The 15,946-nt window shown below is 42.2% G+C and overlaps 1 protein-coding gene and 1 pseudogene across 1 annotated transcript in view; one reads left to right on the forward strand and one right to left on the reverse strand.

Annotated features, from left to right (window-relative positions):
• Positions 1-13,639, reverse strand: part of LOC1279942 (LIM/homeobox protein Lhx9) — a 31,023-nt gene extending 17,384 nt beyond the window's left edge. The window contains exons 1-3 of the mRNA XM_061658531.1: positions 13,494-13,639; positions 3,465-3,763; positions 3,240-3,374 (exon numbers count right to left, since the gene is read on the reverse strand). Coding sequence (XP_061514515.1) covers positions 3,240-3,374; positions 3,465-3,541 — 212 coding nt within the window. The 5' untranslated portion in view covers positions 3,542-3,763; positions 13,494-13,639. The remainder of the gene's footprint in view (positions 1-3,239; positions 3,375-3,464; positions 3,764-13,493) is intronic.
• Positions 5,592-5,647, forward strand: LOC133394133 (U6atac minor spliceosomal RNA; annotated as a pseudogene).
• Positions 13,640-15,946: the final 2,307 nt, after the last annotated feature.

Here is a 15,946-nt window from a genome sequence, read left to right on the forward strand (position 1 = left end):
CCTTTTCTTGTTACTTGAGTTACTCGAAAAAACATAACCACAAAAAAAGAAGTCCTGAAACCACCGCTCAAGCCCAACTCGGGGCCAGAAGTGAACTGTTTTGTGCAGGGAAAATACAGTACGTTTGCTGTGTCGCGACAAGCTGAACAACAAATAAGATATGCACATAATATATTTTCCCATTCTCGCTTCCCATACTCTTCAACCTCAAGCTCTCTTCAAACAACGCGAGAGCTTGCTGGCTAGTAGCGGTTGGGACTGTTGGGCGCAGGCGAGATTGAAAGGAATAAAAATAACGCCAACAAAAAAGCACTGCCACGGTATTCCATTTTCTTTTCGGGATTTATTTGCTCACAAAAGTGCTCATCCCCCCTGCCCCTCACCCCACCCTCTGGCTCGGGGACAGCGGGACAGTGCCAGTGTTCCATCCGCACACCACCGCAAACAGCTATTTGCATTCACTTCGAATTTCTACCGTTCGAAGGTACGTGTGGCAATCGCTGGTTTGGTCCCCGGAGCGCGTTCGGAGTGGTTTGCGTTACGGTTGGGTGAAGAAATCTGATTGAATTGAGTTTGTGATGACGGCGATAAAGGGGCGACAAATACGAAAAAAAATGAGGGGAAATCCAGGTATGAAAGCATATTTTGCTTTCATTATTGTAACGGGTTTGCCGTCTCCATCCCAAATCTCCTCATTATTTTCTCCCTTTTTTACCCCCAAACAATATCTTCATTTCGTTGACAAATATGAAAACGGATTCTTTTCACCACAGTGAGGGTGCAAGCAGGGAAAATTGGGAACAATATTGAGCTTTGAACGGTGGCAGTGACATCGTGTGTATCGTGGAAACAGGCATTGTTAATTGAACGTTGTGCCAAGATGCCTTCAATACTACGTCATTTGTATGACGTCCTTTGAACTTTTCAAAATGGAGAGTATGGTTCTGTACGGTGACCTTTGCGTTTCATGCTAGTGGTTCTTTGGAGGCTAAGACATTATATTGGCCTTAAAAAAGTCTTGTACTGGTATAAAGTTATTGTCTTCTCGTAACAGAGTAGAGATTGGCAAACCAGCTCATTCTAGAAATATTGTTTTCTTTATTCTTTTTCGTCGTTTCTGGTATCATGTCAGAAGGAACACTCTTTAGATGATATTTCATATAAAAGGAATATCATTCAATTTGCAAAAAAATAATGCAGCCTTTTGATTTCTTATTTTATGTGCCTATTCTATGGTATTTTACTGTTGTATCAATCTACACAATCACAATCACTACTCGTTTTCCTATGAAGAATAACACAACAGTTATTTATCAAACATGTTCCAAGCAAGCGAATGGAAGCATTCAACCTTACAATTAAGTAGACTCAACTAGGGTAAACGTACCTATAGTGGTGCTAGTACCAATAGTGGTGGTATTGCACTAAAATGCGTCTCATACGATAAATTAACAGTAGTTAAGTTATTTATGATAGTGTGAAATGTTCTCTAGCCTTTTACAAAGGATTTAAAAATGAAATGGGGCCATTCCGTTTTTTAGTGACCGAAAAATCCATTATTTTGTGAAAGGTATCAACATTTTTCCAAAATCCTTAGGATTTCATAACGATACTCATATTCTTGTTAACGTTCTAAATGACCACATAACAACGCAATTATTAGTTTTTTAGCATAATTGTTATCAAATGATATTGTTTTATTCAAATTCATTGGCTTTTGACCATATTTACGTATTTTTTAATGTTTTTTTACGATAGTGCCATAATAGGTACACCAAACAGGCATGTTCCTATAGTGATCCTAGTTCTAAAATCAATAAAAACAGCTAATTTTAGATTTTTTTCGACGACATTTTTGACATGTCGTACTGTTTTCATTAAAATAAACAACAAAAATTAGTTTTCTGTAAGTAATTTGTGAAACAAAGGCCAAAATTCGCTTATCTGGCTGAGTGAAAAATCGACTTCAAATCGAGCAAACTCTTCTGAGTATGGGTTGACGACAGGTGTTATTCAGTACTTCAGTCAATATTTTCATCAACCAAATTCATACATTTTTTACGATCAAATTACGAAAGATATCATTATTATGGCAGTTATCCATGCTATTCATACGAAAACAGCCTCAAAACTAAGTTATATTCATATTATACACTGTTTTGAGGCATCTTTGTTAACCACCACTATAGGAACACAATACGACGACTTAGGAACCATACCACCATTATAGGTACAACGAAGCAATCACAAAAATATGTATTTTTTCGTAGATTCGATGTGTTTTATGTTAAAAATGGTTTTGATAGCGAAGATAAAACATATTCCAACTGTTATGTGTTGAAATATTCAGAAATTGTCGTTTCTGACACTTTAAATCCATTAAAATACATCTGTACCACCACAAATTGCACCACTATTGGTACATTTACCCTAATTGTAAGTATTTAGATCACCAAGTCAATAGTGACCAATAATTTCCAAACATGATTGTGCGCCTGCAGAGTGTGTGATTATAAAATAAACAAATACTTGACTCTTAGTTAAACCTTTCACAATTAAGAACTGAGAAAAATGAATTTGAATGGCACTCAGAAATAATAACCACTTAAAAATAAAATAAAACCGTCGTAAAAAGCACTCCATAAAATGTGTCAAATAACTTACGTATGTTATTAAAAGACGCAGGTCAAAACTTTCACACTGATCGATAGGCATTCAAAAGATGATCTACCAACCAACGTTTTAAAAGAAACGCTAATGAGACAGGATAATTTCGTTTCAACCGTTGGCCTTCCTTATGTACCGTTGAGTTCTTATTATTTTTTGTTGTTTTCAAATTAAACTTCATGCACTTGCCGCTCGTTAAACGCTATGACGATTCGGCGGGAAACTAAATAAAAAAAATCGGCCTTCAACAGAAATCCCCATTACCTTAAATGTTTGATAAATATTCGCCTGCGTTCGGCGACCAACCGCGGCCCAACGAAACGCCCGCCAATGAAACGCGAGCGGTAAAGATGCGTAATTACGGTTAATTGTATGGCGCGTGCAAATGGCGCATGCGAAAATGCGTCCGTTAAATAATACGGTTCAACCGAACACAAAAACAAACTGCGCCTTGCATTGGCCGGTCGTTTTGGTTACGGTTGTTGAAATGTTTCGTATAATGAGTGGATCTTCGCATCCTCATGAGTGAAATAACCCCCTCATCTCTCTTCTGCTCCACCAGCGTAACTCACCTGTAGTAATCGTCCTTGCAGTAAATGTTTCCTTCGCGCGAGTAGCAGCTCAGTTCCGCTTCGAGCGTGTGTAGACATTTGCAGCACCGCAGACACTGGTTGTGCCAGGCACGGTCCGCCACGAGGAGGTAGTATCTGGGAAAAGGGGTGGATCGCGATCAACGGTTAATGTGCAGATCGATAGAACGCACAAAAGAGTGGTAGAAGGAACTGTTTGCAGCTTACCGGTCGCGAATGGCACTGCCACATCCGGCACATTTTTCCGGTGCCACCGTTTCGGTGGCGATGAGGTCCTTCAACATGGTTCGATTCGGTCGATACCGGTCTATCACAATGCTTGTTGCCGCGCGGTGTTGATTTCGCCGGTGGGATGCACTTGCACCACCGCCTAAGCAGCAGGGGAGTTTTAATTATCACTCAACACTCAACACGTTTCGTCACACGCGACGCATTAATTAAAGTTACGCTCAAACGGACGACAACACAACGTAATGTAGGTCAGTTGGTCTCTCGTTCAGCGTCACCTGAGGGGGGGAAATATTTTGGTAATGAATTACGGTGTGCCTGATACGTGTGTGTGCGTGTGTGGTTGAGAGTTAGCTTTTAATTTATGTTTCTATAAGAGCTGTTGTGTCATATAGTGTGCGATCACAATTCAAGCTTTGATGATAAATATATTTGTCGAACAATTAATAAAAAAAAGTTAAAAAATAAAAGTTAAAAAGTTTACAGTATTTACCATATACTCCCACATTCTAAACCATGCTAAAAAATACATTCTAAAAATTTACATTACATGCATAGATAATTCGAAGACAATGGTTAGAGCTAAGGAATTTTAAGGCTGAGTTGTAGCAGAAGAGTTGTATTTTTCAGAAGAGGATCGATGTTCTGTTGTACTGTATCACTGTAGCAAGTATGAAGTGGAATACGTCTACTCAGCTTTAGTAAAGAAGGTAAAGAAAATCCTCCAATAAATTTAAAACACTCAAGGCGCACAACATTGTGAAATTGTTGAAATGAAATTGTTGCTAAGACTATTTGATGTCATTTTTCAAATCATTAATGCTATTTTATTCTAAAATATATACAGGCAGTCCTCAAGATACGCGGTACCTTTTAAACGCGGTTTTCTAAATTTAAAGTTCCTTTAGCAAATGTTATGATTTCCTATAACAAATTTTACAAAAAGGTTCTCATTTTCAATCTCTCACTATAGAGCGTTACTTTTTCACTCTATAGTGAGACGATGTTGGTTAGTGAGTTGATGTTAGGTGCGGATAGCTTGGATGATTTTTGTACCGTGTTGGTTTTCTTGCACACTTTGCACCGACATAGCGATTCATCGATGTAGGCGTCACAACGTAAAACGACAACCATGTTTTCGTCAAAAGAATATCGTCCATTAGTATGTGAAGTTGTGTAATATGTATGAAGTAATCTAAATAGCAGAAAGATTAAATAAGTCCAGGTAAGTTTAAAATTAATTGCAGCAGCTTCCCTGGTATATTGGTACGGGTAACCAGTAAATCGTGCGCCACTGCCAGACTATTAGTTATTGGCTGCATGGTGTACTGTTGATGTTCGGATTGCTGCAGTACGACATCAAAATATCCAGGACCCTACAGGTTGCAGTCTGATTTAAAATGCTCAATTATCTGCGTCACCTATTTGCCCTTATATTGTCTGAGGAAGTGTCCCAGAATCCTCTCTTATTGTAGGACGCAAACGTGAACCACGTTTGTGAAGACCTTCACCGGCAAAATATGGACCGGTACTCCGTTGAAGACTCCGAGCAGAATCGGAAGCTGCGGGCTGTCAAGCTCTTCAAAGCGCTGCGACTCATTGATCAGCACCTGCGCGAAATGACGCCGCAGAAGACGCTGACGATGTTTCCGCAGTTAACCGACTTTGTGCAAATACGACCAGACCTGCTAAAATCTACCTTATGCTATCGATATGCGGAGCTTTATGGGAGCACTCTTATGCTATCGATGTGATGAACAACATATTAGCAAACGTGACCCGAATGAACAACGAACGGTGTAAGATATAGTTACTGCAGCAGTGGATGGATAGCTACGGTTTGACAGAACAATCTATTTTTGATGAACCTGGTGGCACCGGGTAGCCGTTTCTGCTCAAAACTAATCTTGCGTACACGCGGCGTCGATTGAACATTGCAATAGCAGTGGCTTTGAGTTGAATTGCTGCTCTGCTGCTGACCTGGTGACGTACGCTACACTCTAAATTCAAGCTATCGCTCAACCTGGACGCTAACAGTTCCTATAACATCCGTGTACAGTCAGCACAGGCTGAATTGATGCAACAGGCTTCATGGATCGTTTGGTTGTGTCATTTGAAAGTAGAGCAGGTTAGCACACCCCCTTGACAAGGATGGAACACATACCCTGAGATCAGTGGGCACCAACACTGATCGTATGGAACGAGACATCCATGAGTAGCCGCTATGCTCTTAAAACTCCCGCCCTCGATCACGCCTTGCAGGACGTTATGGGAAATCGGCAAACGTTCGGTGATAAGATGGTGCTGCTATGTGGTGACTTCCGACAGATACCAACGTCTAGGTTTTGCAGCAGTGTATCCGGCAGAGCATGCTGTGGGGCAAATTTAGGGTATTGCGTTTGCGGCCAAAAATGCGTGTGCAGACAGCCCAGACTGTTCAAGATGCTGAAGAGCGGAAAGAGTTCGCAGAATTGCTGCTCCTTATCGGCGAGAGTTACATATAGCAGCAATGTGAATTTCGATGAATAAATTATTTGTTCCAAGAGGTACACCATCCTCAATTTAACTTATAGAATTTTAAATAATAGAAAATTAAGAAATCATGGTTGTGTGTATACTGCAATGTATGTTGTAAATACTATAAGCATACAAAATTAATCAAAAACATTCAAAAAGTGCAATTCTCATATGTCCCATAATAAACGTTGCGAAGCCCTCTAACCGGGCCATTTTAACTAGTCATACATCAAAATTCCAATAATAATTGTGAAATGCAAAATAATTTCCCTTTTGATGGAATTTTTAAAATGCTTCAAGATTGTCAATATCATATGAAATATTTACAATGCAAAATTACAAGAAAGTGCGTTATTTTTTGGCTGGAAACCGTGTGATTCGACTCACGCGGAAATTCGAGATAAGCGATTTCTTTGAGGTTCCACATGAATAGCTCATCTCGGGGACAACTTGTACTATGATTATTGATTGCAGGACAGTGTTCAAGTTGTTCAAAGGATTATATTATTATTATTTATTTTATTTATTTATTGTTCAGTCCCGTATTGTTCAACAAAAGATTACATTATTATTTTGAAATAATCTCAGAGTCTTTTTGTTTGAAGTTTAGGAAGCTATTAAACAATCTTTTTAATACATATGTTATGAAATTAATGCACATTTCATTTAAGATTGAAGATAAAATTGATTAAAAATATAATATTGAATGACATGAATAAAAATGGAGCAAATGTTGAAGGAAATTTAGTTCAATAATTTATTATACAGAATATATTTCTTGATAAATATTTAAGCTCTCGAAGAGAAATTTTAATGCAGCATTGCTTAGCAACACACTAGCCAGTAAGAAAGCTTTCTATACAAACAATTCATCAATTTAATTTATCCTTCTTTATTCAATGTCCACAACACTCCCAGATTTCAAGCAGAAAAAACTAGCATTTTTCAATGTAAAATGCAATAAAAAATCAAACGCTTGTGGCAATTCATTTCCCACCCTCTTCCCTCACTAATAAAAACTGCTCATCGAGTGCGTTCCACACAGTGACGCTCGTTGCAATTACATTACAGTTCCGAATGGGTACGCATCAATACGCTTGGCGAAAACCTTTCGGCTCCAGCAACTGATATTGATGTTCATCGAGCATGAAATCGATAATCGGGCACCGGGCACTACACAAAACGCACCACTAGCACCCACCCACCACTCTACGGCTGGATAAACCGCTCCGTTTCAATGTTTCATTCAAACGTCACCATTTTGTAGCATAAAATGCGTAACGTTGACAATCATCGAGAGCGGAATGATGTCTCGTGCCCCGTTTGTCCACGGTTGCCGGCCCTTCAGGCCCAGCGATGCGGCCCTTTGCTTAGTGTGGAGCGAATGGAAAATAGATAAATCATTCACCAACTGTCATTGCCGCTTGGCAGGATGGGCGAATGGGGAATGGGGGCTGCGGGCACCCGAAGCTTAAATGCTTCGGAAGGATGCTGTGATGGCGGCATTCGGCAAAAGCATTCAGCACGCAAGCGATGCATTCACGATCCATCCATCCGGTTGACGGTTCGAAACAGGTCCCCACGGTACCGCCGATCGATCGCGATTGATCGATCGCACAATTCGACCGATCCGTCAAGGGACCGTTTGCTAAGGATGGCTGGGGCGGGGGGCTGTTTGGAGGGCGAGCAAAACTATTGGAAGCGTCCGCTTCAAAGCCCAAACGTCCAAAGTGGTTTGACATCGATTGAGATAATAATTGGCATTCCCGGCCGGTTGGCTCAATTGCTTCCGAGTGCAGTTTAAAGTATTTCAGTATGTTTAAGTGGAGTGTGTGTTTAGTACCATTTAAAGCACTCCTTTTATATCCCCATAAGATATGATAAGATGCTGCGCAAGTATCACATGCAAGTGGGCAAGCCTGAGTGTGTGTGTGTGCATTTAAAAATGCGAATTTCCCATCGATTTGCGTGCCGGCGAAAAGTTAGTACGAGTGCATGTTCACGAACATCTCGTAACGCCCAACCACCAATCTGTTGCAGCTCCTTTATCAAGCGACACTTTAAAACCGCGTGTCGCGCAAATGAAAGCCCAACCCGTTTAATTGCAGCAAGCAAAAAAACACCCAACACTCACGGGCAAGATGGAGCTCGTTTGTCACGTCACGGGGAAGCTTTTATTAAATTATAACGTTTAGCAACAACAACAACGCCACAACACTCTTCCCCTTATCGTCGTTTTGTCACAACGAGGCCCCTCGCAAGGGCCGCACGAGATACTCCCGAGCAAAAAGGTGGTGGGTTGGGGCAAGTAGCGTACAGGTAATTGAATTATCTTCCATCCCTTCGGCAGCATCCTTCGGCAGCACCACTCGCGAGCAGACGCACTCGCCCGGCAAGCGTTTATGCTAATTTCATGCAAATTTCCATCCCACACAAACACACACACACATAAGTTGATCGTGGCCGGGCATTAATGAATGAATTAGGTTTCAACGTGGAGCGAAAGAGACGGACGACGGACGCTGGACAAAACGGTAAAATGTGCACAGTGTGCTTCACAGTTCCCCCACGAGCTAGCCAAACGGAGAAAAACCGGACCGCCGCAGGCGCCGGCTCGACATTCGGGAAGGGTGAGTAAAGGGTGGGACAAGATGGGGGCGAAAAGGGACGGGGCAGGGTGTCACTCTCTGTCGTTTGGCGCCAACACGTTCCGCACACGATGGCGCACGATTGGTAATGGAGAGAGGGAGGGGGGGGGGGGCTGATATCTGCGCACCGTAAGATTAAATCAATTAAGATTGTGCAGTATCGGTGGCGCTGGTGGCAGGTTGTCGGTAAGGGAACTTATGGGAACGCTGGCCACATTTTCACTCGCTTTTCCTTTGCCCACCGGGTGGCGCCAGAAGGTGCCTCGAGCCTGCGGTGGTTTGACACTTGTAAATCGCGCACCATGCTCCGGTGCTGCTTTTTTTTGCTCCCCCCCCAATGCAACGACACTGGCACCGTAAACCCGTTTTTCGGGCTCGATATGTTAGGACGGCCAATTAAATATGTTGGGACGGACCTCCTTCCTTCGGTAAGCGGGTGCCAGTGTCACCGGGATACCGCGAGCGGCGATTGCACGGTAGTGTGTGTGTGTGTGTACAATTAAAACTCATAAATTATTTGTCGCTTGGCAGCGCCTGTTCCCTCCCTGTGAGCCCTGGTGTGGCATCCAGCTGGTAGCTGGCTGGTTGGGGGTGAAAGATCGGAATGGATTTTTGCATCCAGAACTGGAGCCAGGATCGATGGTGGAGCATGGCACTCCAGTGTTCTTAAGCAACAGGCAGGAGTGCAGCTCATTTAATTATGATGCATTACAATAAGAAAACAAGTAAATAATGTTGAGAGTGAATGCACAGTTTGCTTATAGTGAAGGGTATTTTGTTTTCAAATGATCGTACATGTGGTAGGAATTTATGCATCAAAATCTAATAAGACTTCAATCATTTATGTTATTTTAATGAAGTGTAATGATGGAAAACAATTTTCATTTTTTACTAGAACTTTCACCAGTTTTAAAGAATATTTTAAAGAGCTTGGTTCCAATTGGTAGCCATGTCGCCAGTGTTAATTTCAGCATTCATGTCAATTTCAGAATTCTTAATGAAAAAAGGAATTGGAAAAGAAGTTGTTCGAGACCAACTTTATTTTACTTTATCCCGACAACAAGTTAAAGCTCTCTTTATCTCTCTTCAATGTTTGTCAAAATATCGTGTCAGTTGCTTTGGAAATCATGTAATTTTCAATAAGTATCAGCACGTCTATCAAAATAGATACTTTTCATGAAATAATGATAGTGAAATTATCGTTCAATGTGTGGTTAAAACTCTTCAATTTATTCACATTGAATTTATGACAAGAAATATTATCTATTTTATTAAACTAAGCACTGACGAGATCACGATGTCCCGGACCTTAAAAACACATGAAATATTAACATTTGTTTAATTCAAATAAAATAAAAAGCTGATTATTTCATTTTTTATTGGGTGAAATAGTTAACCTAAATTTGAAATTTACTTTATGGCAACAACAACTTCTACGCTTTGACTGTTGTTGTTATAACGCTTTTATAACTTCTTGTACGACCCAATGTACGGCTTCAGCTTAACTAAATAATAGTATAAAACTGGTATACAAACGTGTCAAAGTGATACTTCCGTGACTAGTTTTCCCAGTTAATAGGAAAAGAAAAACCCACACACTGTATCACTTCCCACGAATTTGTCATCCCACATGCTCACGGAGCAAGATGAAGGAAACAGGGAATCTCCCGTCGGCAAAGGTGACTTCCATCCACTAATCGATACTGCAACCATGTTTTTTTGCGAAGAAACAACCAATCTTTTTGGCTTGTGGATTCCATTGCGACCGTAGCGCGCTGGATGTGAAAACTTTTTCCCACCTTTCTCACTCTCCCATTGATGGTTTTGACATCGATGAAACATACAACTTCTTTGCGAGAGAAAGCGCAATAGAGAGAGACAGAGGGAGCGTACAGCTGCGCCAACGCAAGCGCAAAAACCCTTTGCAGCGATGGATCCGCTGGAGCAGACCAACATGGCGACGACAGTTCCGCGAACAGGCCAGAACACCACCACGGGATGGAAGGATTGTGTGGCAGTGTCGTTCGGCGATGGCTTGCTTTCTTACGAGCTAGAGCAAAACGGTACGGTGGCCAGCGTAGTTGAGCAAAAGAAAGAAGTCTGTTTCCAAGTGGTAACCCGCACCGGCTACACCAAACTTCAAACACACACACACATGCTCCACCTCCACCCTCCCCCGAAAGACACACTCGTCCGTGAGAGCGGCAAGACGGCCGACGGGTGCCGCATTAAAAATTCTGCCCCACCGACGTACAACGTACAATTATGAAAATTAAACCATCCATTTGCAGACATTAATTAATTGATATCGTATCATTATGGAATTATAAATAAATTAAAACCTGATATGTGGAGGAACGGGTGGCCCGCGCTAGACCTCCCGTTTTGGGGTGGCAATCGGAAGGTTAATGTAATTCCGTTTCCGGATGGAGCGGCCCTTTCACACGTTTTGATCCCTCATCGCCCCGTGCTGAACCGTCACGACGAAGACGAACGGTACCGCCGAACAGCGGTGTGAACAACGATCAATGGTCGGGATTAATTGTGAGTTGAAAAAGTGCACGCACGAAAATGGCGGCTTCTGTGTGCTGCGTGGCCATTTTTTGTTTGTTATGGGGACCATGAAAGGACCGAGGAATTATAAGGGCAGCTGAAATGCGGTTTTATGTGTGTTAAAAAATACTAAAAAATGACCCAAAAATACTTTTGGTGTTTTGTTTTTTTACAATTCTAAAGCAATCAGTTATGTTAGACAAGCGTCTTTGGGAAATTCAATCGAATTTAAATACACCAGTTAACCGATTTATTCTATTTTCTGCATTAAAATGTAATTCGTTAACGTTAAACTTTACTGCATAAAGTTCGCATTTACAAAGAATAGTAGAAAAAAAATGTTTTTAAATATTATTTCAAATAATTTCCTTTTCTCATGAATAAAAAAATAATTATTTACAAATTTTTCATGCATTTTTTCATGAAGTCATGCAAGGCTAGAGTTTCTGAATCAAAAGCTGTTGAATAAATTTGAAGTCCCATTTTCCATGATTTTATGTTAGTCTACATGGATTAAATTTTGCAAATATGTTGTTAAATTTTAAATAAGCAATGCATAAAAAGCACATAATCTGCTTCAACCAAGAATTGATGCTTGCATGGGCTTTCAGTACAAGAAGGGCAATTGCATCAGTTGCAAGTATGTTTTTGTAATGAATTGTCTGTCCTTCAACGATAATTGGTGATTCAATAAGGCAATAATAAGACTATTATTTCAATTTTCACTAAAACTGAGGTCTTCTCCTTCATTCCTTTTCACTTGCATCGTAAAATTGTATCCTTCAGCATCGTCAATGTGTTACATCCGTTCCGTAACATCTTCCGACGGGGTAATTCAACACAACCATCAAACTGTCGGCAAAGATCAAACAGCTTGGGAGAAGCCGTTCTTCCGCCCCTCCATACCAGCTGTGATCCTTCCAACACACAAACAAACACACACTTGCAAGCACACACACACACACACACACCATTCAATTACATTCGATCGTAAACAGGGACCACTTTTGCGCCACATTCGGCTACAGAAACGATACATCTGGCGACCGAAAATCATGCACAAACACACGCAATTGCAAACAGCAGCACGATGCACGAGGTGCAGCTGATCAGTATCGATTGGGCGACGATCAACAGCGCAGCAAAGAATACTGATCAACAGCGCTGCAATCGGCGATGGCATTAATTAAATTCACAACATACTCCAATGCGGACGAGTGTGGTGAGCGTGGCATTAATGCTGACGTTCGTCAGTCGAGTATTTGATTGATATGATCAATGGCAGCGCCATCAAAACGTGTTGGAAACGTGTTGGAAAAAATGCACATTAATCACACATACACATATAGATGCACTGATAAAACAAACAAAATCAAACACTTTACATTAAATCACTTGTCACACTCTGTCCGCGTGCAGAGCCCCAACATTTTGCAGCAAAACCGGCAAAACAGACTTTGTTGTGTAAATATCGACCACACAGGCATCTTCTTCTTGAAATGTGTGTGTGTGTTTTAGATAGCCCTTCGTCAGGAATCCCGTGTCGCCAGGCTGTATATAATCATCCGCACACTTGGATGGTGTAGTGGTGATGGCCCGATGCTGTTAATTAGTATCGCCGCGCACGACGACAGTCGCGAGCGTGCGACAGGCTGCCAAGACCAACAGGGGGAGGGGAGGCGACAATCATGGGTTGCTAGGAAAGTGTCAGGATTTTTGTTGTCACAAGCACACACATACACAAACATCGCACGACCCACCGCTTTCGGGCAAAGCTGGGAAATTATTTGGGTCACCGTTAAACCGATTTTGCAACAACAGACTGCGGCCCAACTTTAGCCGAGGGCTTTGCACAGTTCAACCTACACTTCACCTGCTCACTGGCTGCCAGTTTTTCGACGCTTCGACACTGCAAAAGGGTGCGCACTGCACAACACTTCTCTTGCTGGCGTTCGGACACAAACTTATCACATGCAGGCGCGAAACCTTCGGCAAGGTGTTGCTCGGCTCATCTCCATATACGCACCCACACACACACGCTGGCAGAGAAAACAATGGTCCAACCCAGAGGGAAGAAGTGAGTGTAAGTTTTTCTCCCTGCCCCCTGGTTTGGGGCGCGTGGGGTCGATTTTTCCTGTTAGCCCCGTTTGACAGAACGCACTTGGCGCACTTCCTCACACGATCCCAGCCTGCTACTGTTGTGCGCGTACCTGTTAGCGGTTGTGTTTGTGTGTGCGCCTGACCGGGAGGCTGTTCAGGAGCAGCACAAAGAATGCTTTCGTACTCGTACCGTACGAGTGGTGAAAAAAAACAAACAAACGGGAAACTGTGGCTCGGAAAAGCCTTGGTCACACGGCGTGCGGACGATCCTTCGCCGGTGCGCGTCACAATAAAACAAAAATGCACACAAACCGAGGGCCAAATCGGAACTACACTATTTCATACGCGTCCACGCGCGAGATGCCAAAGCCGTCGTCCCTTCGGTGAGTCAGTGTGTGTGTGTGTGTGCGGGGTGGTTTTTTTATTCGCGCTGAACCATTTTTGTTATCGCCACCAGTCATATTCAAAACCATAAAGCCGCGCGCGTGTATGCATCCGTGTATGCTCCGAGTGAGATGATTCGGGCGCGTAAAAGAGAGAGAGAGAGAGAGAAAGCAAGTGAGAAAAAGAGAGCGAGAGAGAGAGGGAGAGAGAGTGTAGGAAAAATGCTTGAAAAGGAGGGTTGAATATGATGTGCTTCATCGGTGGGTGGGATGATGGGGTGGGCTGCCGCATTTAACCCCCTTTTTGGTCCGCTGTTGCCGTCCCCTTCGGTATGCAGTCCACGCACAGTCCCACCTTTTTCCCACCGGTTTTGCATCTCCCGTCCCGCATCTATTTTTTTCATTGTTGCTACTGGTGTTGTTCGGGTGTGAGTTTTGAATGTATGTGCGCAAGTGTGCGTAAAAGGCAAAAAGGACACGTTTGCCGCAATCCGGGGGGGGGGGGGGGGGGGGGGGTGAAACGAGAAATCCAAACCAATGAGATGAACAACAATATTTCTTTTCCCCGATGTGATTGTGTGTTGTGGTGAAAAAGGTGAAATGGATGAACGAGAGAGGAGATGTGGTGCCCTTTGTCCGCTATGATAGTATGCCATGCTCTTTAAGCAGCTAAAAAGAACGGCAGGGGAAGCAATCGTTGGTGAGAGAGAGACAGAAAAGCTCACCGTTTTCCCGCTGGTGGTGAGTGAAATTCTCACAGTCGTAAGGCACGGCGTGACATCCTTTTCTTTCCCCTATTTCCGGCCATTTAGCGCCCAGCGTGTGTGCTGACATGCGCAGGACGACCTTTGCCCGAGCACGGGGATGTGTTGGAGTTGAAGGGAAAATGACACTTTCTGGGAAGAGAAGAAAGAGGAATCAAATATTTTAAGGTGAATTATTTTTTATTAAAAACATTTAGAAAGATGTACTTCAAATGTACATTTTGTTATAAAAAAGCTTTTCACAGCCAAAACAAAGAAAAAGAAGCTTTATAGAACAAGCCTAGTCTATTTTTCTTTTCAACTACACTAATACTACCAACGAAATGATAAAAAGAAGTGTTTTCTCCTTCTTTTTATTTGCCTCATTTTTTTTGGATTGAACAAACGAAACCTTTTTGATATTGCCACACATACAGCTGAAGGGAAAAACTCCAACCGAAGCGATGAAACATTTTCCCTCACCTCGGATAATGTTGCTTGCATAGATTCCTCTCTTGCTTCCTCTCCACACTGCACCACTTTTCCAGCATTAGTTGTTTGATGGAAAATCACCTTCCAACAACTTCGTCACAACGAGCGAGTGTTTGACGTTGTGTCACCCACTGGGCGGCAGATTAAAGAGGAGACAGATAGCTAGAACACCTACTGTCCTCGCGGGAAAAGTATGACAGGGTCTGGTAGGTTTGCGTCTTTATGTTTGATTTTCATTTCTAGAATGTTTGAGTTGAAGCAAAATATGGATTTAATTTAAAAAATCTTTTTTCCCTATTTGTAGAATGTAATGTAGAAAGTACAAATAAAATGTAGAAAAGTCATTGAAAATGGCAAACATTTAGTACTGGGCAAGGCCTAGTTTCATGAAAATTCTTGATTCATAAATGAAGTTGTCCTCAGACACATCATAGCTCAGCAAAGAAATCCCATTTGGAGTCAAAATAGTCAGCTTGATATTATATTAATTCCACAACACTTCCTTGCCTTCTTCACACTCAGCTACAAACATTTCTTCAACCCTAATTGCCAAAACTGTATCTGTGGGCAAAGCACAGCATGAAAATAAACCTTCACTTACCTGCCTTAAACGGGGTCCAGGCTACAGCTTCAGTTGGTCCTGACGGGTATCTCCCCGCTCAGTCAACGCGAAAACCGACGCCCGGTTCGTGTTAGACAGCTGACGACGCTTGAGCAAAGGCCGCTGGGGGATGAATTTGTTGTCGAGACAATTAATTAAGATTCCTCGCGTTTGCCATGTTGCCATTCGGGGGAACTTCTCATCTTTGCTGATTCGCAGCTTTCTGAATTGTGTTCGTGTTAGGTGTTCCGTGGTGTTTTGTACTCCGTTTGTGTGATCGTTTCCTTCGAAATGGTATCATATTTTTTGCGCGCTGAGAAGAGTTTTGCAGTGAATTGCTATATTTTGTACCAGCGTGTGATCATTGTACCGTATATTTTTTTATTGTAAAATATTTCCCCCTTCCATCAAGCTGAGAAGAGCT

Source organism: Anopheles gambiae, chromosome 3 (assembly GCF_943734735.2).
Source record: "Anopheles gambiae chromosome 3, idAnoGambNW_F1_1, whole genome shotgun sequence".
Classification (NCBI taxonomy): domain Eukaryota; kingdom Metazoa; phylum Arthropoda; class Insecta; order Diptera; family Culicidae; genus Anopheles; species Anopheles gambiae.